This window comes from Mercenaria mercenaria, chromosome 13, assembly GCF_021730395.1.
Source record: "Mercenaria mercenaria strain notata chromosome 13, MADL_Memer_1, whole genome shotgun sequence".
In the NCBI taxonomy this organism is placed as follows: Eukaryota; Metazoa; Mollusca; class Bivalvia; order Venerida; family Veneridae; genus Mercenaria; species Mercenaria mercenaria.
This window is the reverse complement of record NC_069373.1, coordinates 57,815,564-57,842,085: the sequence shown is the minus strand read 5'-3', so window position 1 is coordinate 57,842,085 and position 26,522 is coordinate 57,815,564. Positions and strand designations below refer to the sequence as shown.

At 34.4% G+C, this 26,522-nt stretch overlaps 2 protein-coding genes across 2 annotated transcripts; both read right to left on the bottom strand.

Moving 5' to 3' along the window:
* Window positions 1–440: 440 nt before the first annotated feature.
* On the bottom strand, window positions 441–5,263 carry LOC123529543 (uncharacterized). Its single transcript, XM_045309912.2, has 2 exons — window positions 4,783–5,263; window positions 441–2,696 (listed from the first exon to the last, which is right to left on the bottom strand). Exon 2 carries the CDS (start codon window positions 2,527–2,529, stop codon window positions 1,063–1,065), a length of 1,467 nt encoding a protein of 488 aa, XP_045165847.2. The 5' UTR covers window positions 2,530–2,696; window positions 4,783–5,263; the 3' UTR covers window positions 441–1,062.
* Window positions 5,264–10,672: 5,409 nt separating this feature from the next.
* Window positions 10,673–25,766, bottom strand: LOC123530302 (trichohyalin-like). Its single transcript, XM_053520921.1, has 8 exons — window positions 25,611–25,766; window positions 25,002–25,219; window positions 24,037–24,136; window positions 21,058–23,061; window positions 18,459–18,526; window positions 16,748–17,020; window positions 15,353–15,452; window positions 10,673–13,729 (listed from the first exon to the last, which is right to left on the bottom strand). Exons 2-8 carry the CDS (start codon window positions 25,210–25,212, stop codon window positions 11,866–11,868), a joined length of 4,620 nt encoding a protein of 1,539 aa, XP_053376896.1. The 5' UTR covers window positions 25,213–25,219; window positions 25,611–25,766; the 3' UTR covers window positions 10,673–11,865.
* Between the last annotated feature and the right edge of the window lie 756 nt (window positions 25,767–26,522).

Here is a 26,522-nt window from a genome sequence, read left to right as displayed (position 1 = left end):
TTGCTGTTTTCGGAACAAAATAGAGCTCCCAAACAGATCGAAGGATTGGTTAAAGATGTAGATACTATATCGCTCATAATTCTTTAATGTACAAGATATGTTAATAAAATCTGTAAAATGATCCTTTGGAAGCAAAGATTGTAACCAAGAAGAATAATAGCAGACTCGGTTTTATTGAGTCTGTTCATGAGAGGTAATAAAATGTGCAACACCTCTCACGCCCCCTAGCACCGGCTTAAGCGGAACTCTATTACACATATGTTGAATGGACTCCATGATCCCAAATGCCTAGAAAATATAACAACACTGAATCCAAGTACGGAGAGACATTTTACAGCCTCAACACGGCACTTAAAGATCGCTGTTGTGATAGTTAATAAAATCTGTAAAAAGATCCTTTTGAAGCAAAGAATGCAACCAAGAAGAATAATAGCAGACTCGGTTTTATTGAGCTTTATTTCATCAAAATAACTGTAAAGAAAAATCTTAACTTGTTTACTTTAATGTGTTGCCTCTTCGAAATTTAATCCGTTTATAAAAGGCACACGGGAAATACCGGTAGTATAAATGTTTCAGTTTCATTTTCAAGAGTTTTCATAGCTATATTTTTTTGATAATCTTACAAATGAAAGTTTTTTCATCATATTGAGTTCATGTTTGGTACTATGACCTATTCGTCATAAACATTTTTATGACATGTTCACTATTAACTACACAGACTAGATTTCAGATAGAAACGTGTTTTTTTGTATTGCTTCCATAAAAACTGCTAGGGACTGTCACACATCCAAAACATCTAACATGCAACATACACTGTGACAGGGCGAATGTCATGCGAGATCTGATTTTTAATCGATCATTTTTATAACTTTCCATTACTAATGTATGTTAAAAGTATATGTCTGTTTTTCGTTTTCGTATGTCTGTTTTCATATCTTTTACGTCGCAGTTTTTGAGGTTGAATACTTTTCAAAGTAAAAATTTATCTGCAAACATGGTTTCATACAAGTAAAATAAAGAAATGCGATAAAGATAGTGTATGTTCCAAGATCATTTTTCTTTTCACCACCAGTCTTCATCACTTTCTGAGCTTGTATCACTCTCCTCATAAGTCCGTGATGCCCTCTGCAGGTCTCTCAACAACTGAGGCTCGTTGCTAACCAGCCTCTTTAGAGGGGTCTGCATGAACGTTAAAGTTTTTTCTGGAATTCTTTTTAACAAATTTAAATCAGTTTGGAAGAAATGTGGCAGATTCTGCTTCTTGACAAAGTATAAAAGTCTTTTCAAGATGGACTGAACACAGATGTCTCTGGTAACTCTCTGCCACCTAGGTGAATGGTCGACTTCGAAATCAATGTCATGCATGAGGACATTTTTGAGCTGATACACAGTGAGCGCTTGCAGTCTCCAGTCTTGCTTACATAATGTATGTATGACTTTCAAGGCGTCAACACGAAGACCATGATCAGTGATTGAGATCTTGCGAAGTATGTTTTCTTCTTGCGCTAAGAAACATGCACGGAAGAGGGTGTCTGAGGTGGGGTCTAAGTCTGGCAAGTTTGGTTTTATCACATACAGCGGTTCATCAACAGACACGAAAATGGCGGGAACCAATGGTATTCTGAGATGTTTCGTAAATACGAGTTCCAGTGTGTCATTAAGATAGTCAAAATTAAGTTCTGGCAATAGACTGTACTCTCCAAATTTAGCAAGTCTCAGTCCTTCCATGAACACTTCCACCAACGCCTTGTTTAGTTTTGAAGAGGATAAATGTATTTCATCGTCGGCTCGTAAAGGAGAATACGTGTCTATTTTCGATCGAGGGTTTTTCTTTGGAAGGTCGATTTCAATGTATCCGATTTCAGGTGAAGAATATTTCCATTTCGTGTACCTGAGCGATTTGATTGGCACAAGAATTATGACGTCAGACCTCACTTCATGACTCCATGCCGGTGTTCCGTCGCACACAATAGGTGGCATAAGTTCTATTCTGTTAGGGTTTCGTTTGTAACATGTAGCCATTCTTTTGTCTTTCATTAGCGTTCTTGCGAGAACAATCATTCTTTCTCGTGTGAGGTTTTCAACCGTGTCTTTAATTATCGGTGGAGGTTTTTCTTTTTCTTTTTTCTCTTTAATAGGTTTAAGTCTTCCAACATTTTTCGAAAGACTTAACCTACTGTGTTGTTTATCTAACTTCTGTGGCGGAATTGGTGTATCTCTTTTCTCTTTAAAGAAAATTGCATTTGCTTTTCTTTTGTAAACAGCTTCTTCCTCTTCATGTTTTTTGTCGATTTCAGAAAGCCTTTCCAAGACGAGATTGATTTGTCCGGATACTCTTGAAGCACAGTGAGTTTTAGTTTTCTCCCTTAGAAGAAACGGTAGGTAAGCATGTGTAGATTTGGTGTCAGCAAAGCCGACACGCGTAAAGGTCTTCGAACTAGACTTACTTGTTGTTCTATTTATATCTGGAAAGTTTCTCTGAATGAGGTCTCTCGTCCTTAATCGTCTCGTGTAACTAGATGGTAACATAGTCTTCAACAACAGTTGATCCTCCCTTGGCGGCACCGGTATTAAACAGCCACTTGCAAGCAAACTTCCCAAACTGACTTTTTGTTCTGATTAAGAAATCATCTGCATTAAGCAGCGAGATTCTGTCGCTCCTTTTACTGGCTGCTTAATTCAGGTGTGTCTGTACCCTGAAAAACATTGGAAATGTTGTATATAATTACTATTACCATTATGACATTAAAGAATAATGAAACTTTGAAGATACCAAAATTAATACAACTATTGAAATTAATGCTAGTTTTCTTAAGAAGGCTTTGAAACATTATTTATTATGGGAACGCATTAGAATAAGTTGTTTTTACTGTTGTCTTCCATTCAAAATTGAAAAGCGTTTGTAACGGGGTACTGGAGATTAACTGCCTTAAGGTATTAGGCCTCTAATAGTAATGTTTAAAAAATGGCATTTGCTGGGTATAATCTTACAGTTGACCGTGCTTCGCACTTAATTGCAAATTTTTAAAAACTTTTACCGTGCCGTTTTTTATAAATTTTGTGTAATTTATGGTATTTCCTCAAGCTCAAGTTGAGACAAATTTCAAAGTGGTGGCCTTTATCTAAAACGTTTGCAGAGAATTCATTATACCATAATTTTTTATAAAAGAAACATCAAACTATTGGTAAACAATTATAAAACTTAAAATAAAAACTGTCAGTATCATTATTTCTAAGGTGCCTCGAGTAAACAGATTTAATGAGACAGAATTCTAACTCCAACATTGAAAAATTAAGGTCGAATCCTGCGGGTCTGTTTTGAATTTTGATCACTTTATTCAAAAATAACCTTGGGGCAGAAGTAAAACCTACCTACATTTCTCCCACAATATGTAATCTAAAGAATGAAGGCAAAATAGAGAACTTTTACCGCATGTAACTCAGTATATTTAAAGATGTCTAACTCTACCCCTTCTGTTTCAGAGGTAAATTCACTTTGAACAGCAAGAAATCGCTTATCAAATGAATTTTTTTCCACTTTTGTACAATAAATCAATAACAAGTCTTGAAAGAAGTAAAAACTTACAAGAAAAAAAGGAAAATAAGGAAAAAAAATTTTGGTCCCAGTGGGGCTTGAACCTACGCCCCCCTGAAAATTGCAGTCAAAGTAGGTTTATGGTAGAAATTGAATACTCTTCAAAAAGGAGGTACTCTATTATGGGCCTAATACCTTAATCATAAAGCTTTATATAAACGATAGTTAGGTGGTTTGTTGGTCAAGGCGGTATTGCCGAGACAATCCGTGTTCGATCCCCGACTCAGACATTGTTTTCTTGATTTAGCTTCTTTTTAAATACTTTTTAGTGCAGATACAAAAGCTCATGTTCTAATTTATACAAACCACAATTTTAAAGAAAGATCATTTTTAGCCTAAATCCTGAGTCCAGATCCTTTTAATTCCGATGATTTAAGAAACAATAAAGCATTAGAGCGTGATTAAAGTCCAGTTTGCAAAAAAAATACATTGGCATATAAGTGCAACAGTTTCATCCTGTGTCAAGAAACTCAAGATAAATTAATACATGTTTTCAGTTTATACATCTAGATTTAGACAAATCAAATAATGTTCATTTTATTTGATATTCTATTTTAGATAGATAAACAATAGGAACAGTTTGTTTAAGAGTTGAACTTTGAACAATGCAGAAATTTATCATTTTTTAGCTTTTCAAATATGTGCGTTGGCAGGAGTTAATACTTCCTCGCTCCGCCTTGTCAATTTCATAAAATAAATTGAAAGAAAAAAATCAACTGAGATAAAAAAAAATACGCCGGGAAATTAAAATGTACTTGATCATTTTAAATGTTTATTCTCTAATTTGTAAATAAGTTTACCGAGTCTGCAATTTTCACTGTTTGCCTTGTTCTCGGTACTTCCGAGGGATCTACTTTCCAGATGTTATTATGAATCTAATAATAATTCACGTTGATAATACACTGTCTGGTAATATTTAATAACTCTTTTAAGTTATATTCAGAGCTTTTTTTCCAGCCCTCACAACTATTCTTTTCCTTTCTTTTAAGAGCTATTGAGCGCCGCCATGTGTTTTTATCTGTCTATTAATGACATACATCGTATTGTCATATTTTCTTATTATATTGTTGATGAAGATGAAACAAACATAACTCTTATTTAAGTTTTATAAAATGATATTCTGATTAAAAACCATTTAGAAGACAAATCTTGCAAATTACTTCTTATAAAAATGAAAATGAACATACCTTCATTCTTTGTTACCTTTCCATGGTTTTCAAAACAAATCCGAGTCGTACACAAATTATTTTAACACACACTTTACAATAGATACACATCCATTTGAAATATCATAAATACTCGAGGATCTATAAATTCAATAAGTGTTAACCCCTAAGATCCCGCGGATTGAGATAGGATCACGGAGCACAAATAGCAAATCATGACTATTCAATATGTATAACACTCAACACTTTATTGTTTTATAAGTTTGATAATGTATCAGTACACTTAAACAATTTATCAGTATATTTAAAGGTATTAACCATTGTTTCGATATTATCAACAAAAATAAGCCACTTATCATTTAAATTACATTCACAAATACTCCATCTGACTCGTTGTGGCTTTCTTTTGATATAGAAATGTTATAAATTGTACTGGTTTCATTTCAAAATGCTTTAATATAATATCAGTTATTAAATTTACTTCAAGACTCTACTTAACGTTTTTGTTCATTCTTTCAAATTTAAAGTCGGCACTATCAAAGAAGGAAACAAAGATACAATGTACGTAATTTAGGCAATGGAATGTAATGTAATAGTAAACAGCGACTTAAGTCATGTTTACAAAAAAATCTGTTTACAATAGAAAAAACGGAAATTACCTCGGCGAATATTGAAAGAAAATTGTACACCAGTAATTAAAACCAACACTGAATTATTGTAATGACAATGCTAGGGTGTAATTAAAAACTTAATATTTGTTTAAAAATTATCAATGCTATACTTGAAAAATGCGATCAACCGAAAACAGTATTGTCGCTTAAACCAAACTGGACACTGATTTTTTACTTACCTGTTTTACAATGAATGCTGATTGAAATAGTTCGATATGTTTCAATAAACAAAATTAATATTGTATGAAGATAACTTAAGTTTTAGTGGCATCACAAAAGTTTATTTCATATTATCAAGGATATGATTTTTAAGAGAACATTATCACCACAATTTCTGTTATCACAATGGAATTCACATAAGCAGAAACAAACTCCGAATAAAATCATTTCTCTTGTCAGTACTGCAAATTATCTGTGTGAAATACAATGTAACAATATTCAAAGCAAAAAAAAAATATCGTTTAAAATACAACTTGGATATAGTAATTATTGTAAGATATTGGTGCATGCCATGCATAGAACAAGTAAGCTGTTTTAAAGCGTATTCTAGTTAAAATTGGATATGGATTCGTTTTAAAGCATTCTTTGTTTTCAACACCCACATATTATTTATATGGAACGTTTTAATCTTCGTTATGTTGTAACTGCACCCAAAACAAATTGAAGACATTGTGATCCAAATTTGCTAAAAAGGTAAAATGTTAAATTATCTACAAATTATTACTTGATACTTATTTTTAGCTAATTATTTTTCAAGAAAAGTTTTGGGCAACGAGATTTTTTTGTATAAAACTGGAACAATCGTCGTCTGATCCGTATAGTGCATAATCTCCTATTTTTGAATAAGATTTTATATCATCTTGGTTATTTTGACAAGGTCTATGGCTTAATAGCAATCAAGCATATATTATGATTTCACTAGGAATGTCTCTAAATTGTATATTTGAACTTGTAACATGTATGAATATCGAGTTCTGTTCACCCTTGGCCTAGAGGATCCTAGAGGATGTTGATGATAGCTTAAATTTCCACTACCGTGTATGAGCAGGCTGAATTAATCTGAGCATGCAACCCGTAGTTTTCCAACTTTTCTCTTTCATGTAATGTACCTGTGTCTAAAATGTAACTACATGGCGAACTGTCTCATTATCTCTCGCATACCCCTTTGATTTTTGCAAAATTGCAAAGGAAACATGCCTTTTCTTCAGCGATTGTATTACATACGTTTAAGTGGTACGTCATATCAAAGTTGCGAAGATTAAACTATCCTTAATTCCAATATCAGAAGCATCAAAACTTAAATAACAGGTTGCATAATCTAACCCTTATTGCATGTCACAGATGCAGGCCAGATCCAAGCTAAGAACATCTAGTTGTGAAATATATTATATCAAGTAGATAGATATTTTTTGTATAAAGTTTTGTATTACCTCACAATATAACTGTTATGGAAGAAAAATCGTATAGCGACTCAGCAAAGAAAAACCGTTCACACAAAATAAACTCTGAAGTAATCTAAACAGTTTAAAAATCAATTTTATCAAATATCCCAAACCTGGTGTGTCGTTCTTTGTGCAAATTCAATGTTTTGATCAACATGTAAGTATTTATGAAAAACGCAAATTGTTTTACTTGACTATCTTAACATGTGTAACTTAATTATTACACTCGGGTTTATATTAAGACTTCATCAGTCGCAAGCAAGACGAGTTATATTAATATGCTTCTGCAGATGAACGTTCTGTGTTCTTCAGTTACAACTGAGGGGATATAAATTATGTAAAATAGTGGACAATTCTAAATGATTTATCACTTTAATTTATCTAAAGGAATCCATAGAGCAAAAAAAAAAGTTTCTTTATCAAAGATAATCTATGCACGTCAATGTGGTCATAAGGACTATGTGAAAAGTCATGAGACACATCGCTATGTCGTTAAATTTTGGGATAAAGAAACACTTTATCTAATATCATGTGATTGATATGCTTTTGCGTAGGCGTGCTCCACGGTCAGAGAGTTTAAATCGAAAATTGCTTTAAACTAGATGCATCTTCGCCATTACATTTGTATATCTCTCCATACAACAGTACACTTTCAAAACATTTTATCATTTTTCTTTAGTGAAAAATTATGATAATAACAGCAATGATAACGACAATAATAATGATAACAATCATAACAGCCTTATTTAAACAAAAAGTCACGACAGCACCCTTTCTGCTGAGGTTATTTTACCTCTGTTGCGAATACCAGTGCTTAAAGCCTTTCATGGTATGCCCAGATGGATTGCATATGGAGGTTCAAACCCCCTGGTTAATGGTGCCATGACAAACTATTTGAAAACAGAAATACTACACACTACCCTAACCATAGAACCTGTACCAACAATTAAGATTAATTAAACAATCCTTGAAAATATAAATGTGGAAATGTAAAACCTTTCACAAAAAAAATAAAAACTATCATCTGTTGCTATCGCATATAAAACAGTTATCAAAAATTTTAAAACAAGTTTCTGAAATACAGTGTCTTGAGATTTTTTAAAGTGGCATTATGCGCATCTAATACTGCATGTAGTGTGTTTTGGGTGAGTGTTCTATAAAAGCAATTTTCAGTTGCTGTGCATTTAGATGTGTTAAATTAACGATAATGCCGCATTAGTATTCGAAGTTGATGCTTTAAAAATAAAGAAATTGGACGGATAAAATAATAGATATTTTTTTCAATCTTCTGCGCAATGATCTCCCTTACCTGAAAATGGAAATTTCTGAAGTAGAAGGGAAGCAACTCCTGCCTGCAGTTTGACGTTTTTTAAAAAGACTGCCCCAGTCAAAATAAGAAAAGTCATATTTGGAAACTTATTATTTTGTATTGGTACCAGGAAGAGTTTGGTATGTTGGGTTAAAAGCTATAATTTTCTCCATCCTTTTTACATGCACATCTATTTAAGCTTGGTTTTTACTTGAAAAATGCATATAATTCCACTTTAATGTGTCAAGTGATTTACTTTTGCGTAGTTCTAACGGCAGTTCATTCCACAATTTTGGACCAGTAGAACAGAAACTTCTATTATTGAATGTTTTGCACTTGTTGTATGGAACAACATAACGACATTCATAATTTCCTGACGATCTCAAACCTTGACTACTAGGAGTATACTGTGCCACGGCATGCAATGCCGTTAAAACATTTGTCCTCTGCCAATGTGACAGCATACATAAAAGAAAGTATCTTGAACTCAATCCTTTCTTTCACCGGCAACCAATGTAGGTCATACAATGCTTGTTTAGAACTGTCAAATTTCCTTCTGTTAAGGACAAGTTTTGCGCACATGTTTTGAATACGTTGCATCTTACGCACCTCACCGTCAGCTACACCATACAGTATGACATTGCAATAATCCAGATGTTAAATAACTAAAGAGACATTTTGAAGAAATGTCTTTAAAAAGACAAACGGCGTAGAGGTAATAATGTTTGGCGCATGAAAAATTCAGAATTAAACAGGATGTACAGACAGAAAAGATTTGGATATGCATATACGAACAAATTATTCATTTGCAAATATTTCAACTAAGCAGCAAATTTAAATGATTAAGAGGTATACTTTCAGTGATAGAAGGTCAAAATGATTTGACGTCCTGGGCTGATTCTGAAATAATTTCGTGTTGGGTCAGAATCCCCCATAAGTAACCCACTAGTACAATATGTCGATTAGCGTACAATTAGTTGGACTGGAAAAGGCTAAAGCAGTTGACATGAAAATAAAACCCTAGCTTTTAAATCACTAGTAGTGACCCCCATAACTCTTAATTATTTGATTAAGTTCTTCGTTTAAAAAAAACTTAAAGCAAAAAATCAAACATTTGCAGATTGGGATAACTTCAATAAATGTTGAAATCTTTTTTATTCGGGTAAAGTAATAGGTAAATACTTACATAATATATGATGGAATAGTGCTTTTTAAATTTAATTTGCACCTTGTTGTTGTTTGCATAGTCATTATTTTTATGAAATTTAAAAATTTTCAGCTGACCTACTGGCCTCCATTGGTGTTGCTATTGTTTTTGTCTGACCTTTCCAGAGCGAGGCTCCAGTGGGGAAATATCCCTGGTGTCAAATTATGTAGGGAATAACTCAGTTTCGCGAAATAATAACAAAGAATTGTTAAATTTTCTGCTTTATTTTCACGAAGAACATGAATTTGCCGTGTGTGCGAAACCGCGTACAGTCCGACACCGGGTACACTGACTCTGCAGTTACAACAAGCCACAACTCATTCATCCATAAGCGAGGTACGCAAAAGGGGAAGAAGTTTACTTTCGATTTCTCCAACGGTGATAAATTACTAAAAACTTTAAATTAGAATATATCATTTTAGTTTAGGGTAACAAAACTACTAAATATGTTCCAATATGTGCCTTTTGATAATCAATGTCATTTAAGACTTAATAAATGGTTTATCTTCTTAGCGCGCACCTGTTTCACATGTTTCATGTCCCGATTACTACAGAATCTAGGTCAAAATCCATGTTATTCAGCTAACGCCGAAAAAGATAATAGATATGGGTAGATAGTGGCTACTTTTGTTAAATATATACGGATGTTCTTAATTCGTAGGTAATTCAACATGGCTGTAAGACATGATCTTTTTAAATTTCAAGGTTTCGTCAAGAAATGCACTGAGATATCTATAACAAAATAACAGTAATAAAATCATTTTGTTCTTCTCCGAAATGAGAGAAATGATTATATTATGAAACATGGTGGCCGTTTCTGAAAACTCTTAAAATGGAAGTTAAATCAACGTTCTATTCAAACGAGGTACTTCAACAATATCATTTGTAATATAGTTTGTTCGGTAAAAGTGTGTTTTGTTATTAAGAGTGTACGTATTTACATTCCATTTCTTTTGCTATTTCTCCGTCCAAACAATAAATAACTATTTAAACACCCCCTACTCGCACAAAAGTGATTACCTTTAAAGATATATATATATATACTTCAAAATTTGTCATGTAGATATGTTGGGTTTTATTTTTTCTCTGCTTCATATTGAAGAAATATGTTTTCGATAAATACCCGCCGTATCATTATGATCCGTATCTATATGTAGATTAATACAAACATATTTTATATTTGCGCTTTTTGTCACGTTGACGTTCGCGTCCAAACGGACGTGACGTCGTTTGTATTTGTACGTACGTTGTTATTTCTGACGAAGACATAAAGGTCGAAACTAGTCAAGAATGTGTTGTCTTGGTCATTTTAAATCCTTTTTATCTTTAAAGATACACATATATAAAAACGTTTACAAAGTATGTAAATGTACAGCATTTAATATGAATCGAGGCATTACCTAAATCGGGAATCGATCTGCCTTCAACTTATCTGAAGTAAATTAGAAAATGCATGTTTATGTACAATGTTAGCCTGGCTCCCTGGCTGCATGGTTATTTTTTTATATAAATACTGCAAGCAAAATAAGAAAATCGTTTAAGCCTCTAAAATAGCACATTTTATCTGATGGCTGAACCATACCTATGTTCGGAGCCAGGGACAATAAAAATGTCAATGTAGAAACAACCTGCTGGAGTTACTTCCCTCAATAAATAAACTTATACAAATGTAAATAAGAACAAACATAGGGACGGGAGCCAGTCTAGAACAATGTGTTTTTACGTCATATCAGGCTTAGTTTGATGGAATTTTTCATGAGAGGGTATGAAAGGTGCAACATCCATCCCGTATCCCGGCTCCGGCTTAGTTGGGACTCTATTAAAGATTGAAAATAGAATATACTTTGATTTCAAAGGACCAGGATATGTGTTAACTCTGAGTCTAGGTTACAACACACTAAATATCTATTCTTCTTTATTCTACATAAAATTGACATATTTCCAATGGCCGGAGAGCACATCAGGACCCATTTTAAATGTCTGTAACTAACATTTTTATGAAGAATATTGTCAGTGCCGAATAAAAATCAAAAGAAAAGTAAGGGTCATATTTGATGCAAGAAAGATGTTTTCAGTCAAACACACAAACTGCAAAATCAGCTAAACAATGAGACTCCAAGTTGTAGCGGTGGAGTATGATCTAAATTTTCATGGCAAATTCCGTCATTCTATTATTTCATAATGAAAATGCTACCTACATGTCAAGCATAGATCCGTCATGTGAATTCAGCTAAATAATGCAAGGAAAATAAGGAAAATAGCTTACAAAGCAAATTTAAATCTGTCATTATTCTACCTTTTTTCGCATGATTTTCCTATTTAGTACCTGTATGCTTCTAAGTAAGGAGAGACTTTACAGCCACCACATGGCACTTAAAGACAGCTGATATAATAGTTAATAAACGAAACTCGGAGAACCTAACCAAGCAAACTAATAGCAGACTCGGGTCAAATCAGTCTGTTCAAAGTTTCATGTTATGATTTATCTGTAAATGATGGTTTTTCAAGTTTATATGGTCTGTATACCAGTGGGTTTTTCGTAGCCCTTCTGCTTACTGAATCATCAACCATTCCTGTCACAAATTTATCATTCGAATTTATCAGTTTCAATGGTTTCTTCTGTCCTTCATTAGAATGTATATTATTATCTGAATATCTTGTGCGACCAGGTGTATCACTTGCATGTCCATACATATCATATGTTGTAGGTACCTCTGATCCTTTGTGTGATTTAAATGGATTATAGACTTTAGGATTACGTGTACCCTTCTTGCCAATATCATCGTCCATTAGACCTTTCAGATATTTGTCATTCGAGTTTATCAACTTTAAAGGTCTCTTTCGTTTTAGATTATCAAACTGATGCTTGTAGTCACCAGTCTCTGTTGAAGTTGGTTCGTTTCCTCCAGAGTAGTTTGCTCGATTACTTGAATATAGGGCTTTTCTAGTCTGCTTTAGATAAGGCTCTGGCTTATGAGATTCTTCCCTTCTCAATTGGTCTTGCTCTTTTTGAAACAGTTCATTTCTACGATGCCATTCTTCTTTTTTATGTTGTTCCGCTAACTGTCTAGCAAGTTCCTGTTGCTGTAACTTTTGTTGTTCCTTCTCTCTCTTCTTTTCTTCCAGCTGCCTCTTTTGTTCTTTCTGTCTTTCTTCGCTTTCTCTTTTTTCCTTTTCAGCTTTTTGCTTTTCAACTTGCAATTGGTGTTCTCTTTCTATTATTTCCATTTGTCTTTGCCGTTCGTATTCTCGCAGTCGTTGTTTCTCAAGTTCTTCTTCACGCTCTTTAGCTTCTTTTTCTTTCTGTTTTGCAAGTGCATTCAACCTTTCCTCTTCATATCTTTTCTGTTGTTCTATTCTTTCTTTCCGTAACTGATCTTCTATTTCCTGTTGATGCTCTTCTTCTTTGTGCTTTCTCTCCCTTTCAGCCTGAAGCCTTGCAAATTCTTGTTCTTGTAGCTTTTGTTGCCTCTGATCATCAAATTTTGCTTTCTGTTCTTCTAAATCTTTTTGGCATTTCTTGTCTTTTTCCATTTCCTCTTCTCGCAAATGTTCAATTTCTTTTTTTCTTTCATCTGCAATTTTCCTTTCCTCTTGAACACGTTGAATTTCCTTATCCTTTTCATCCTGAATTTGTTTCTGCTGTTTTCTTAATGTATCTTTTTCTTCCTCGACAAGTTCAATATCAGGATCTTCAGAATAACCTGCGTAAACAGGGTTTTTCGTTTCAACAGAAGGTCGGATACTCTTTGATTCTTTAGCTCTTTCTGCTCTTGTGTTTGTACCGCGCTCCGACATTTTTGGTTCTGGGTCTAAGCATTCTTGGTAATTCTTTTTCTTTTCTGCTGGTGTAACTTCGTCATAAGCAAAATGTTGTGTTTCATTTACTTGCTTCTTTGTCGGCTTACTGTTACAACAAGCACAACATCCAGGCTTTACATCATCATTATATTCATTTACAATGTTATCATGTTCTTCATTTACCGGAGATTTTGATCGATGACCGTTTTTGAAAGACTGCGGTTTGTCCTGATTAGGTGTTTCTGTTTTTTGCGTTGAAACGCAGCAAACAGCACAACAAGTACCTGCCAGTTTTCCATCGTGGTTTTCTCTTTCCGGAGACTCTGATCTACTGCGGTTCGCTGATTTAGGGCGACCATGTGTTTTAGTTTCCTTCTTTGTAGGACAACAACATCCAGGACAGCACAGGGCTTCCTCTTTGTTATCTTTTCTACGCGACGGCTTTTCGTCATTATGGCTTGTTCTGTTGGAAGACTCACTATTTCGTTTCTTACGGGAACCGGTGTTAGCATTGTGTTTGTCTCTGCTTCTTCCATGCCTACAATAAAGTTATCTGCAATTAATGACGCCCCTCCTAAGATTCGTGACATTTAAATGAGAGTAGTACTTTAATCTTTGACAGTTTTCGTGGCAATTAAGTAATTTTCTTTTAAAACAATCATTTAATAAATTTGTTTACATTCAGACTCAAGAATGGCAATTGCTTAAAGTTTCATGGGGACTGAAACTAACTTATGACATGTATAAACAGACTAAATTAAACCGAGTCTGCTATTATTTCGCTTGGTTGCATTCTATGCTTCCAAAGGATCTTCTTACGGAAATTAATTAACTTTTCGGAAAAACATTCTGCAAAATGAAAATAGGTAACAGGCTCGACTTTCAGCAAGACTAATTAATACAATAACTGGACTGTAAACAAGTCGTTATTGATTGTTTGTTTTATTTGGTTTAACGTTGCACCGACACAATAATAGGTCATATGGCGACTTTTCCAGCTTTAAAGGTGGAGGAAGACCCCATGTGCCACTCCGGGCAATATCTCATCACGGGCGGGCACCTAAGTAGAACCATCGACTTCCGTAAGATAGCTGGATGGCTTCCTCGCAAGAAGAATTTAACGCCCTGAGTGAGGCTTGCACCCACAGCGGTGAAGGACAAGTGATATGAAGTCAGCGCCCATAACCACCCGGCCACGTAGGCCCCTTAAATTATTGTTGAAGCAGTACTGAAGCGTTAAGGACAATCACAAATCACAAGGAACGTGAATCTAATTATCTTGTTACACAATGCATTCAAGTAAACTCATACACATAGGCATTAGTTTGTCTATGTCAAAGAAAATATTTTACTTCTTTATTTGTTTAAGTCAAAGAACATTTTTTATTTGTACGATCCTCGAAAACCGAAATTCTAAAAAACAGATTTGTTTAGTTGAGCTTACCGGATGGCACATAATATACAGGCCCTTCCTGATATCAGTAATGGCATGTCAGTTTACAAATGAATAGAACAAATAAGTACTATTGCACAAAAACTTTGTAATAATCTGAAACTATAAATTCGTGTCTCTGTAATTGGTAACCGCTAATTCTTTTTCTTCTTAATCTTAATCTTCTTTTTCTCTGAAAATACTAGTAATTTACTAGTATCCCTCAAAAGTATGTAATGATGATAAAATTATCTCTTTTCAAAAGGTACGAAAATCACTGCGGCACCTGTTCCTTTTAACAAACCAGCGTGGTTGGCAAAGTATGTCGAGCATAGCACTATGAAATGAGGGGTCGCGAATTCAGTCCTGGGCCAGAAAATGCTTGAAGTCACCCATTCTGCACCTCATTCACGTGAAGAGGTTTGTTAATTGTGGATAATTAGTCAATTATTTTACAAAATGTTTGGAAATTCATAAAGTTAATTGATTGCCTTCATATACCTGATACACTGTTGACATACCGTACAGGATTAACCTCGTATCAAACAAATCAAATTAATCGAGTGCCTGTAATCAGTCGAACTTGTCTACCGCTAAAGCTATGAGTATCACTTGATTTTGTTCAGCAAAGATTCCCATCCTAAGTAGTAAGCGTCCATTTCAAATTACCATAAAAGCTCAGTTCAATGATAATGTAGTAAAATCACATATTGACAATACAATAATTACCTTTTACAACACCTACAGAAGTAGCAGCAAGTGAAGATAACCAATGCTAGCAGTAACAATAGTAGCAGTATCAACAGGGCCAATACCAACCAAAACACGACTGAAATAAAAAGACACAAAAATCATATTTTCTCCCTTCGTTTACCGGTTACCCACGACTTGTTACATACATTTACTCACACTGTATACGTCAATTAAGAAATAATTTATAGCAAAAGTGTGCTTTAACACTATTTATGCACGATGGGTAGTTAAACGTAATAATTGCACGAGGGCAGAGACGTATTACCGCCCGAATGTATAGATAGTGTTAAAACACTCTTTTGCTAAAATTATTTCGATTCTAATATGCTCTTAATCTAAAACAGTGGATAAAATATAGAAGCGCTCTTTCTTGGTCACAACAAAAACTTTGACGTCACCGCGGACGTTAACGTTTTAACAGAGACAAGCATATTAGAATGAATGATGAGAAGTGTAGTTTTATGACCATGATTGTGTTTACAAAAACACATGCTAAAATGAAAAATCTTGAAAGTAAAATTTTTAATCCGATATCAATACAAACTAATGTTATGATTATATACAAACTTTAGGTTTCAGTTTATTTTGATCACATATTCAAAAATTGACACACTTGTTCTAAACTTTAGGAAATTATTTGTATAGCTTATCATATCCGTATTACTGTTGCCGTCATACAACAGTCTTAATTCTTGTCCTTTGAATGAATATTTAGCAAATTTGAACCCTCGCAAGTCTTAGAGAAGAAACGTGGTGCTATTTTTTTTATCTACGATTAATCTGTGTTGAGTGGACTAGGGAGAAAATAAACACATGTCGCCCGGCCAATAGTAATGACTGCAAAAGGCGTTACAAGGAAGCATGTGAACACAATTTAAGAAAAAAGCATAATGTGTGACCAGACATTACCGGAAATCTTGGCAACAACTAGTATGCAGCTTTTCATGTAAATTATATAAATGCTAATTAACATAATTATCCTAGACTTCCTGTTGACATTTGCTAGTGACGTAACAGTGAAAGCGTCAAAAGACAAATGTTAAAGCTAATATAAAACCCTAATACGAAACTAAATCGCATATTAAAAAATAAACGAATTGCAACCCTTATGTGGCTATTGAATGAAAAATTACCAAGATTCAATTTGAAAACGTGATAAACATAACTGTAATTTCTTAACATTCATACATAGTCTGTGAAGTCAAAAATACAAGAAAAACTTTATAGGACAGAACGTGGACGAATTGCTGAAGTGGCATATGAAAAAGAAATTCATTTTTATTGAATAATTATATGCTTTTTAATATAATATTTATTCAAATCTCTGTTGTGTTATAATTTGTAATGCTATTTTGAAAATATTTTACTTACTTTCTGTTTCCTGGTGATATTCACATTTTGGGGCAGTCCCGGACCATACATTATTATCACATTTCCGTCTGTCTGTTTCAGCTAGTCCATAAAATTTGAAACATTTGTAGACAACATATTCACCGTCATTCCATGTTGGACCTGATGCAAGAGATTCAAACGAAACATAACCATTCTCTACCACTTCTGGTGATGTACATGATAGAGCCATGCTTCCAAGGAAAGACGTAACCGGAAGAAGTATTCTGCTTCGAAAACTACAAACGTTCCGTTACATGGAACTGGAGGTATGTCTTGAGGCACTACAGGAAGTCATTTTCATCTTTGAAGAAGAAAAGCTATTGTAAGAACTACCGGTATTACCTTAAACACGTTTTATCCCATTAAAATAGAAAAACAAATAGTAATCAAATGCGAATCCAAAATTATCCCCAGAGTGAATAGAAATTTACAGAAATTTAAAATTACAACAGCGAGCTATCAAACACCAGAATTTTCTGTATAAACTTCTAGTATTTTCATAATTATAAATGTCCAATGTCATATGACAAATCAAAATTCATCTCCCAGCATGTAGCTGATCAACAGGCATGACTGCAATGCAAACATTTACGATCAACCAAGGAAACTTTTCAAGATAAACAAATCAGGTGTTTTAGAAAACATTTCCTCCAATTCAAATATGGTGTGAAGTAGTAATGATATGAATTACCTGTTTATAAAGATGTGTGTGGGCAATCAATAGGATGCACCGTCATTGCTTTTTAATCATGGGTGGTGTTCTTGCGTACAAAATTTATGCGATGTCTGACATTCTTTCAAGACACGCTATAAGTGACGAGACCAAGCTAGGTACGACCAATCCTGTTATTGAAAGGGAGGGAGTGAGATAACGTTGATGATTTAAGAAATCTTTTTATTTAACTACTTTTCGCTGTCTTTTATTAACAGTTAATAGTATGTCTGATAATGCTCGCAGACCCAACCCACCCACCCCTCCCCCTCCAAAAAAAAGGAGAAAACACACAACAGTATTATTAACAATAACAATTGCTTTGGCCGGGATATTAAATATTGATGAAGTTGTGTAAGTAAGATTACTTTATACGTGGTTAAATGATAGGGCCTTTGTAAATAGATCTGTGAAAGAACAGCTTTATGTTTTCAATATATTTCATGTTTGCGGTATCAATCAATGTGTGAAATCAACTTTATCCGCGGCTGGCGTGATTTGCATTAATGATGTAGGTACCTAGATACGACTGAGAGACACAAAACCACAGTAATACAAGCACTTTAAAAGGTTGAATATCCCTCAGAATTTAGTGTAAAGTGTATAAACTGTACATCAATTTCATCAAATGCTTGACGGGCTTACGCTGTCAACGTCTACATTTGGACTTACTTTATCAAGAGTACTGAAACGATTTTTTATCAGAAATTATGGTAAATGTTACTCCTTTTCCCTTGGTAGTCGTATTTTAACTGAAGTATTTGGCATACAATAATACTGGAATGGTTTTAATATCATGAAACATTAAAACTTAACATATGGATATTGAATATCATTATTATTATCATTATTTATGTTAATTATGTCTCCCACTACACAGTGGTGTGGGAGACATATTGATTTACTCATTTGGCCATGTTCGATAACTAGCCAAATCGGCCGAGGTACTTCGCAATTATGGCCCCTGAATATAATTACCGATGCACAGATGTAGACCGGTTACTCCAACTCCAACTCCAACTCCAAATCCAACAGATACCAATAGGCTGCAAACAGTATATAAAGACAGACTTTCTATTCAGATGATTAGGCAGTCGTGGGAGATCTGCGCTTTTCTCAAAAACACCTCTACTTACCATTGTTTTCCTACGGCGAATCAATAATATTGGTTTTTATCTTATTTCTTGTAGACACTTGATGGTCCTAGTAAACATTCTGCGTAAGTTTACTGTTAACAGCTGATCCTGAACACATTCTTGTTCATTACACAAAAATATGCCCGCTCCTTATGCGGATGATTGTCTTCGCAAACTTGTTTGTGACAGACACTGGGGAATTTAAAGCACTGCGAAAGTAAAATATGTATACAGGACAAAAATCTTCATAATTTCATAATTTTATAATCCCGTGTAGTATTCATACATTATTTTATTGATTTATAGTTATATTTTCCTGTCAACCTCTCTAATTATTGCTATTACAAAAATATGGAAGATCCTACATAAGTGGGTTTCTTAATTTAAATGGACACGCATCTACATTAAGAGCGCGCTCACGCTGTGCTTATTTTGCGGACACGCAGTAAACAGCAAGCAATTAGCTTTTTTTAAGAAGTGTTTGAAATAACAATTCTCCGCAGAGGTTATCAAGCGTTTTGAAAATTAGGCCGATCTGAGGACCTGGAGCTCTTTCTCTTTCTGTGAAAAGCAAATGTACTTAAATTAATGCTATGAATAAAAATTTACTATGTAATAAACTTTGATAATTGGTACTGAATTTAATTTCTTGTTTTGGCAGTTTACATGATATTATCGTAGAACATATATATGTATTTAGAGATAGCTGACTACACTTTTTATGAAGCGTATATCCCTAACAGAACGACAAAGAAATCAAATATATTTATTGTTTGCTGGAAATGCAGCGCGATTTGACCAGAAGGACAGAGCAAAACAAACGGCCAGAGTACAGCGAGAGAGAGAGAGAGAGAGGGGGTGGGAGAGAGAGAGAGGGAGAGAGATTATAAATACAGGCATTGCCGGATAACTCTGCCTAGCTGTGTAAACGTGCCTGTGCCCTAATACTAGTGTAAAGCACCGATACGCACGAAGTTCTCTTTCCTTAATAACCAGTGCTGGTCTCTTAGTTTGGTGGGTGGCATTCAAGAGCAATTCTGGATTCGATCTAGGTTGACAGTAACAGTGTTGTCTAACATGTATAGAATATGTCTGTATTATGAATGAGTCCGAGTTTTCAACGAAATATGAGTGATAGTTGTAGACTACTGTATATAGATAGGAACTATCAACTCTCTTATAATTTTATACATTTATTTATGTTCCTTATCCGTGTCAAATGTTTCACTATGGAATATTAATGGAGTGGATATAGTGTCTTTTGAAATTAAATATTAATCCTTTAAGACTTTTATCTACCTATAATGTTATTCCGACATGAAAAATCAGTTTTATGCTTGAATTTACATCTGATCTCAAATGTGTGTATAGTTATCAATCAGAAATTCAAGTTCGTTTAATATCAGTACATTGACATCATTATAGACATCATAAAAAGTTTAAGAATGATTAATTTTTAATTGATTAAAATATTTGAAGTGAAAATTACATCACGTCTATTCTATGTTGATTCACTACTCAGATGTTTATGGTACATGTATATGAATTTTACAAAAAAGAAGATAATAAATTTCTACGGACGAAGTTTACTCTTTATATTATAGGACACAAAAAGTCATCGATAGATACAGACAACATTCTAAATACCATGCATATTTTTATTATATCATAGCACATAAGTAGCAGTTAGAGAATAGTAAATTATTACAATTTGTGACAGTGCGCTTATCAACAATATTGACTTGAGCAGATAAAACATGAAATACAAGATTATTAGCAATGATATATGAACAATTTTAAACTAAATATACCATGTGAAACAAGTGCATTTGCTTATAATTCATCAAAACTATCGTATAATCACGGTTTATCACTGACTGTATCATAACTGACTTAAACCCGGAATGACAATCGGATATTTCCGGGTATTTTATGATTTCCCCGAATGCGACTTCGGCATTCTTCGCATACAGATGATATGTTATTGCACGGGTTTTGCCGACTGTCGTTTTGAGTCCACTAACTTAGATTTGGTGTAAATGTTCGCTTTCTTTGGTATAAAAAAGCTTTAACGAAAACTAGTGATGCATGTGTTTACGATATACTAGTGTTGATATGTAATAAGTATAAAATTGTATCTAAGAAGACTTCAAATAATAAAAATTATAATCATTATCATCATTTTGTTATTACTATTCTATTATAACGACACAGATGATGGCAATGATAATTATAGCAGTCCGCTTTTTGAAACCGATAACCGCAACAACAGTAACAATAACGATAGTGGCGCAGTATCAATCATGACGGTGATGAATAATTATCAGGAAAATGATAGTATGCATAGTATTAATTGTTTCTTTTTCCAAAATAATAAACATATTATACTTTGGCGCTATACCGTTTTGCAAAAATTTATAAAAGAGACAAAACGCATTTTCTACAGTGTACTTGTATTAATCTGCCTTACATTGTGAACGAAAGGGCACCAAAAATCTGCAGGCTTGGCTGCTTTATACGGTCTATATATTTTTGGATCACCTGTTCTATCATTCATGTAGTCTAGATATCTCGGTCTGACATTTCTTCTTGACTTGTATGTTTTCTTCTTTTTTCTTGAAGTTTCTGGACTGTTGTATGGAGACTCATTTTCTAAGTAATCATCATTATCACTTACTCCTTTCTCTTCTGTGCGCCATTTCTGATCCTGTAAGTCTTTGATTCGCAGTTTCCGTTCCTCTTCCCTTTCTTCTCTTTCTTTTTTCCTTCGCTCCGCTCGTTGTTTCGCAAGTTGTTGTTGTTGCAGTCTTAATTCTTCTCTTTCTCTCTCCCGTTCTTCAAGTTCTTTCAACCGTTCTTCTTGCTTTTGTCTTTCTGCCTCCAGTCTTTCCTGCCTTTGAAGTTCTCTTTCTCTTTCCCGTTCCTCCCTCTCTCTTTTTCGTTCAAGCTCTTCTTGTCTTCTTTCCTCTAGCCGCCTTTTCCTTTCATCTTCTTTTTCTCTTAATATGTCATCTTCATCTTGTAATCTTTTATCTTCTTCAATGCGTGCAAGTTCTCTTTGCTGTTGTCGCTGAATCTCTCTTTCTCTTTCCTTTTCTTTTTTCTCTTGATCCCTTTTTCTTTCCTCTTCTATCTGTTTCAGTCGTCTTCTTTCTCGTTCTTGTTCTTTCCTCTCCTGCTCCTCTTGCATTCGTTTAACTTCCTCATCTATAAGTGATTCATCGGGGTCTTTTATTGCTGAAACTTTTGTTTTCGGTGTTTTCTTTTCTTTAGGATGTTTCCTCACAGTATTATTCCTGTCATTTTTCTTCTCATCTACGTGATCTTGAGCATCTTGAAGTGATGAAGACGCATTTTGTTGTGGTTGTTTCTTTTCTTTCTTCTTTGAGCCAGAACAACAAGCACAACACCCAGGCGTGGCCTCCTCCTCGTCATCTTTTACTTTTGTTTCATCAGTACCTCTCTTTGGCGATCTAGAACGGTCTCGCTTCAGTGAGTCTTTACGTTTTGGTGAATATTTTGGTTGTCCTGATTTCTTTTCTTTCGTTCGAGAACCATAGCAACAAGCGCAGCTCCCAGTGTTAGCTTCGTCCTGATCGTCTTCAATTTCTTTGCGACCATCCCCCTTTGGTGACTTTGAACGGGACCTTGTCGAAGCCCCTTTATGCTTTGGCGATGTTTCTCGTCTCTTTGGTGTCGTTTCTTTGGTCTTTGAACCATAGCAACAAGCGCAACATCCTGTTTTAGCTTCTTCCCCGTTTTCTTTATTTTTGTGATAACCTCCATGTGGCGAGCTCGACCGCTTTGTTTTTGGAGAGCCTTCACGTTCAGACGAATCTGCATATGACTTTTGTTTCTTTTCTTTTGTCTTTGAACCATAGCAACAAGCACAACATCCTGTTTTAGCTTCATCTTTGTCTTCTTTGTCTTTGTGATCACGTCCAATTGGTGACCTCGACCGGCTTGTTTTTGGAGAACCTTCACGTGATTTTTGTTTCTTTTCTTTTGTCTTAGAACCGTAGCAACAAGCACAACATCCTGTTTTAGCTTCATCTTTGTCTTCTTTATCTTTGTGATCACGTCCAATTGGTGACCTCGACCGGCTTGTTTTTGGAGAACCTTCACGTGATTTTTGCTTCTTTTCTTTTGTCTTAGAACCATAGCAACAAGCGCAGCATGGTGTTTTTTCTTTCTCCCCTCTGTCGTTTTTCGGGGACCTTGAACGACGTCTTCGAGATGACCCTTTTCTCTCAACCTTTTCTTTCTTTTGCCGAGGACCGCAGCAAGCGCAACATGTACAAGATGAATCATCGTCATTATCGTCCTTTCTATGTCTCGGAGATTTATCTCGACCTCTTCGGTTTTTGCCATCGCTGTCGGGGCGTTTCTTTCTCCTACCGCGTTCAACATCTTCCTCCCCGCGGTCTCGCCCGCCTTTGCCACATCTGCAACAAAGAGACAAGCGGTTATCAATATCATAAATTTATGCATACTTATATTAGCTAAAAAGTTTGAGATGGAACACTTATCATGTCTGGATGCTGACTGTGTTTATTCTTTACGTTGCTTGTACAGGAACAGCGCACATACTTGGCTTTATACTAGTGAATCGAAATCTATACAATATATGTTCCGGTTATCGTGATTATAGGCATGATTATGGTCTGCCTGTTTACTTCAATAGGGAGAGCGCAGATCTACGGATCTTGGTATCGTAAGTTCCTAATCCCCAGATATGGCGTAAGTTTCTCCGTGACAATTTGATAGAAGACATTGTGTCTGAAACCATTCGTCCTCCACCTCAGATTTATGCGGGGAAGTTAGCTCTTACTTGCGGATAACAAGTTAGTACTGGTAGAGAACTCAGGAACTCGTGTTAAAATAACTACCCGCTGGTATATAACTGAAATGCTGTTGAAAAAGGCGCTAAACCCAAAGCAAACAAACAAACATATTAGGCTTCCACACCTCCACCATTTTTCTCTTGATGAAATGCATGCTAAATTCATTTACGCTTTTGTACAATTATATCTACTTGCTATCATTTTTAATACATATTTTTTCTATAATATGATATATATATGATGTGGGAAAAATGTGATAAAGCTGAAAGTTGCAACACAAACTTAAACACAGAGTTATATTTTCGGGATGTTTTATAAGTACATATCATTTATTACGTAAGCCGTCAGTATTCCGGATCCTTCAAATGATTTAATATGCGGCAAAGGGTTTTGGCTTTGCAAGCAGTGCAAACCAAAATCAGCCTGCACATCCGTTCGCTATTCAGTCACATAATTTTCAGTGAACACCCCTTTGAATAATAAGTGGTACTACCAAAACTGAATGATGGACCAGACCATTTTAGAAATTTGGCAGGGTAAAGGTTAAAAAAATGAAATATTACAAGAAAAGGTTACCTTTTACAACATCTACAGAAGTAGCAGCAAAGGAAGATAATCAACAGCAGCAGCAACAACAGCAGCAATATAAGCAGGACCAACACCACCCAAAACACGACTGAAATAAAAAAGACGAAAATTAAACACGTGAACTACGTGCTGCATGTGTGACTGTGTTCTATGAATGTGGCTTTTCATGTTGGACTTTCGTCCCTTTTTATCGTCCATTATTGTTTCGTTTTATTAACTTGGGTAGAATCTTTAAATAAAACCTTACTATGGTTGGACTCAGCAAAGACGAAATTGATGAGTTAAACTGATATACCGGTAATCACTTTTACAACGTCAGTCATTCTTTTGTGGTACTCACAAATGCATTCTAATATAAAATTTAGGATACTGTATATAATAATCATCGCTTTGTTGCTGACTTTGACTTTCATTTTGATTTTTGACCAAATAAACTTGACAAAATATTGGAATAATTAAATTTGATATATAACTCGATTTTCGAAATTATGATATGATTGTTTATAAAGCTATCTTTAATCAACTGTTTTAACCTATTTATTTGTTTCTGTTCAACGGTTGTACAAATATATAAACATATAAGCAAATGTTCAGCATACATTATACACTTAAAGCAAGTTAACACATGATGATACAAAATGAAATATAACATATAGGCTATCTAAATACATAGAACACATATGTGCTAATATCCGTACAGAAAATATTTGACTGACAAATGATACGATGTAAGCTCGATAATAAATGATAAGCTGATCATTTTATCTGACCGAAGACATGGTTCTTCTATTTGATGTGGTCACAGAGCAGACAAATACTGGGTATTCATTTGATAGCACTCAGTTCAACGAAATAACTGAATTTTATCATCTAAGAAAGAAAACTTACAGTGCATTTTCTTGCCCATTAAGATTGTTAAAATACTTGACAAAAACCGCATTTTGTTGACTTACTTTCCGTCCATATGTGATATTCGCATTTTGGCACCGTTCCTGTCCATAAACCTGTCGTCCCTGAACAGGTCTGTTTATAGTTGTCTACTAGCCCATAGTACTTGAAACATTTGTATACTGCTACGTCATTAAGTGCCCATGCTGCACCGGTGTCAAGAGAGTCGTATGAAACATAACCATTCTTAATCTCGGGAGGCGCCGTGGAACACATGACTTAGCTTAAAATACAGTGATATTGATGTATTATTCATTTTACTTAAAATGTAAAACACAATATGGGAGAAACGTACTTCGAACTAAATGTAGAAAGGAAACCTCTTACAGCCAATGCCATATAGAAAACGGGATACAGAAGTTGGTGAATTAATTGAAATATTCCAAAACAGGAACTTATGCGATAAATGAAGTTTCCTTTAAGCATCAAGCTAATCACTAAAAAAAATTGGAGCACTCAAATATGACTAAAAATATCTGGCTTAAAATAGCAAGTTTTATAATAGTAAAAGAGTTAGTGCTCCCGAGTCGCATTAATTATATTTATCTTCAATACTTGGTTTATAAGATATTGAAACTACAAATAAACTGGTAATAAAAATTGTTAATACTTACCATTTTTCTTAACACTTTAATCCTGTAAATGTTTCATATATACTCGAAAATAAGAAGAAAGATACCTCCGACGCCCAACTCTCAGTCATGGAAACAAATAAACAAATCCGAAAAATTGTTTATTCCACCCACAGTGTCACAGTGTGGTATTTTAAAGTTTAGGATAAGGTTTTGGCTAAATAAAATATTAAACTATTCAAGTATAAAATTATGCAAGATGCACTGTTTAATGAATTACAAAAATCAATCAATATTCAATCTCGTGCAGCGACGGTGAAAAATTTTTGTTGATCATTGGGATCTGATCATGTGTGTTTAATTAACTGAAAGATTGATGGATAATTTTAGATATGGTTTCTTTACAACTATCAATCGATACGTACTTCTTCAAGAGAAATTTCTTCAGATTTACATCAAAATAAAATCAATTTGAAAAAAATTAAGGCATCGTAAACAGGAATATTTAAATCTTTTAAAAATAAGAACCAAATTCCGTCTATTTTACATCACAACTAATTTTACCACATGACTACTAACACTTCTCTGCATACTGAAAAAAAATAACACAAACAAAAATCTACACGAGTTTTCATAATTGATAGAAATTCAAGTTAAGAAATAATATATTGCAGAGCCATGTTTTATATATTGAAATAAGACGAAGAGGTTATACCCCCAGAGCATAACTGTTTTGATACATTTAAACACGACGAAATGGTAATATATGCGTGCGGAATAATTTCACATATATTATATTAAGATACGGTTCTGCTAAACTTTGTTTCCATTTTAGCAGGTCCTTTATGCAAACACAAGTCATTTTGAACCGATTATAAGAAGAATTCATTAGACGTGTAATTACTCCTAAATTATTACATGGGAAGTGTAACCTCTCGTGTTCAAATGTTATTA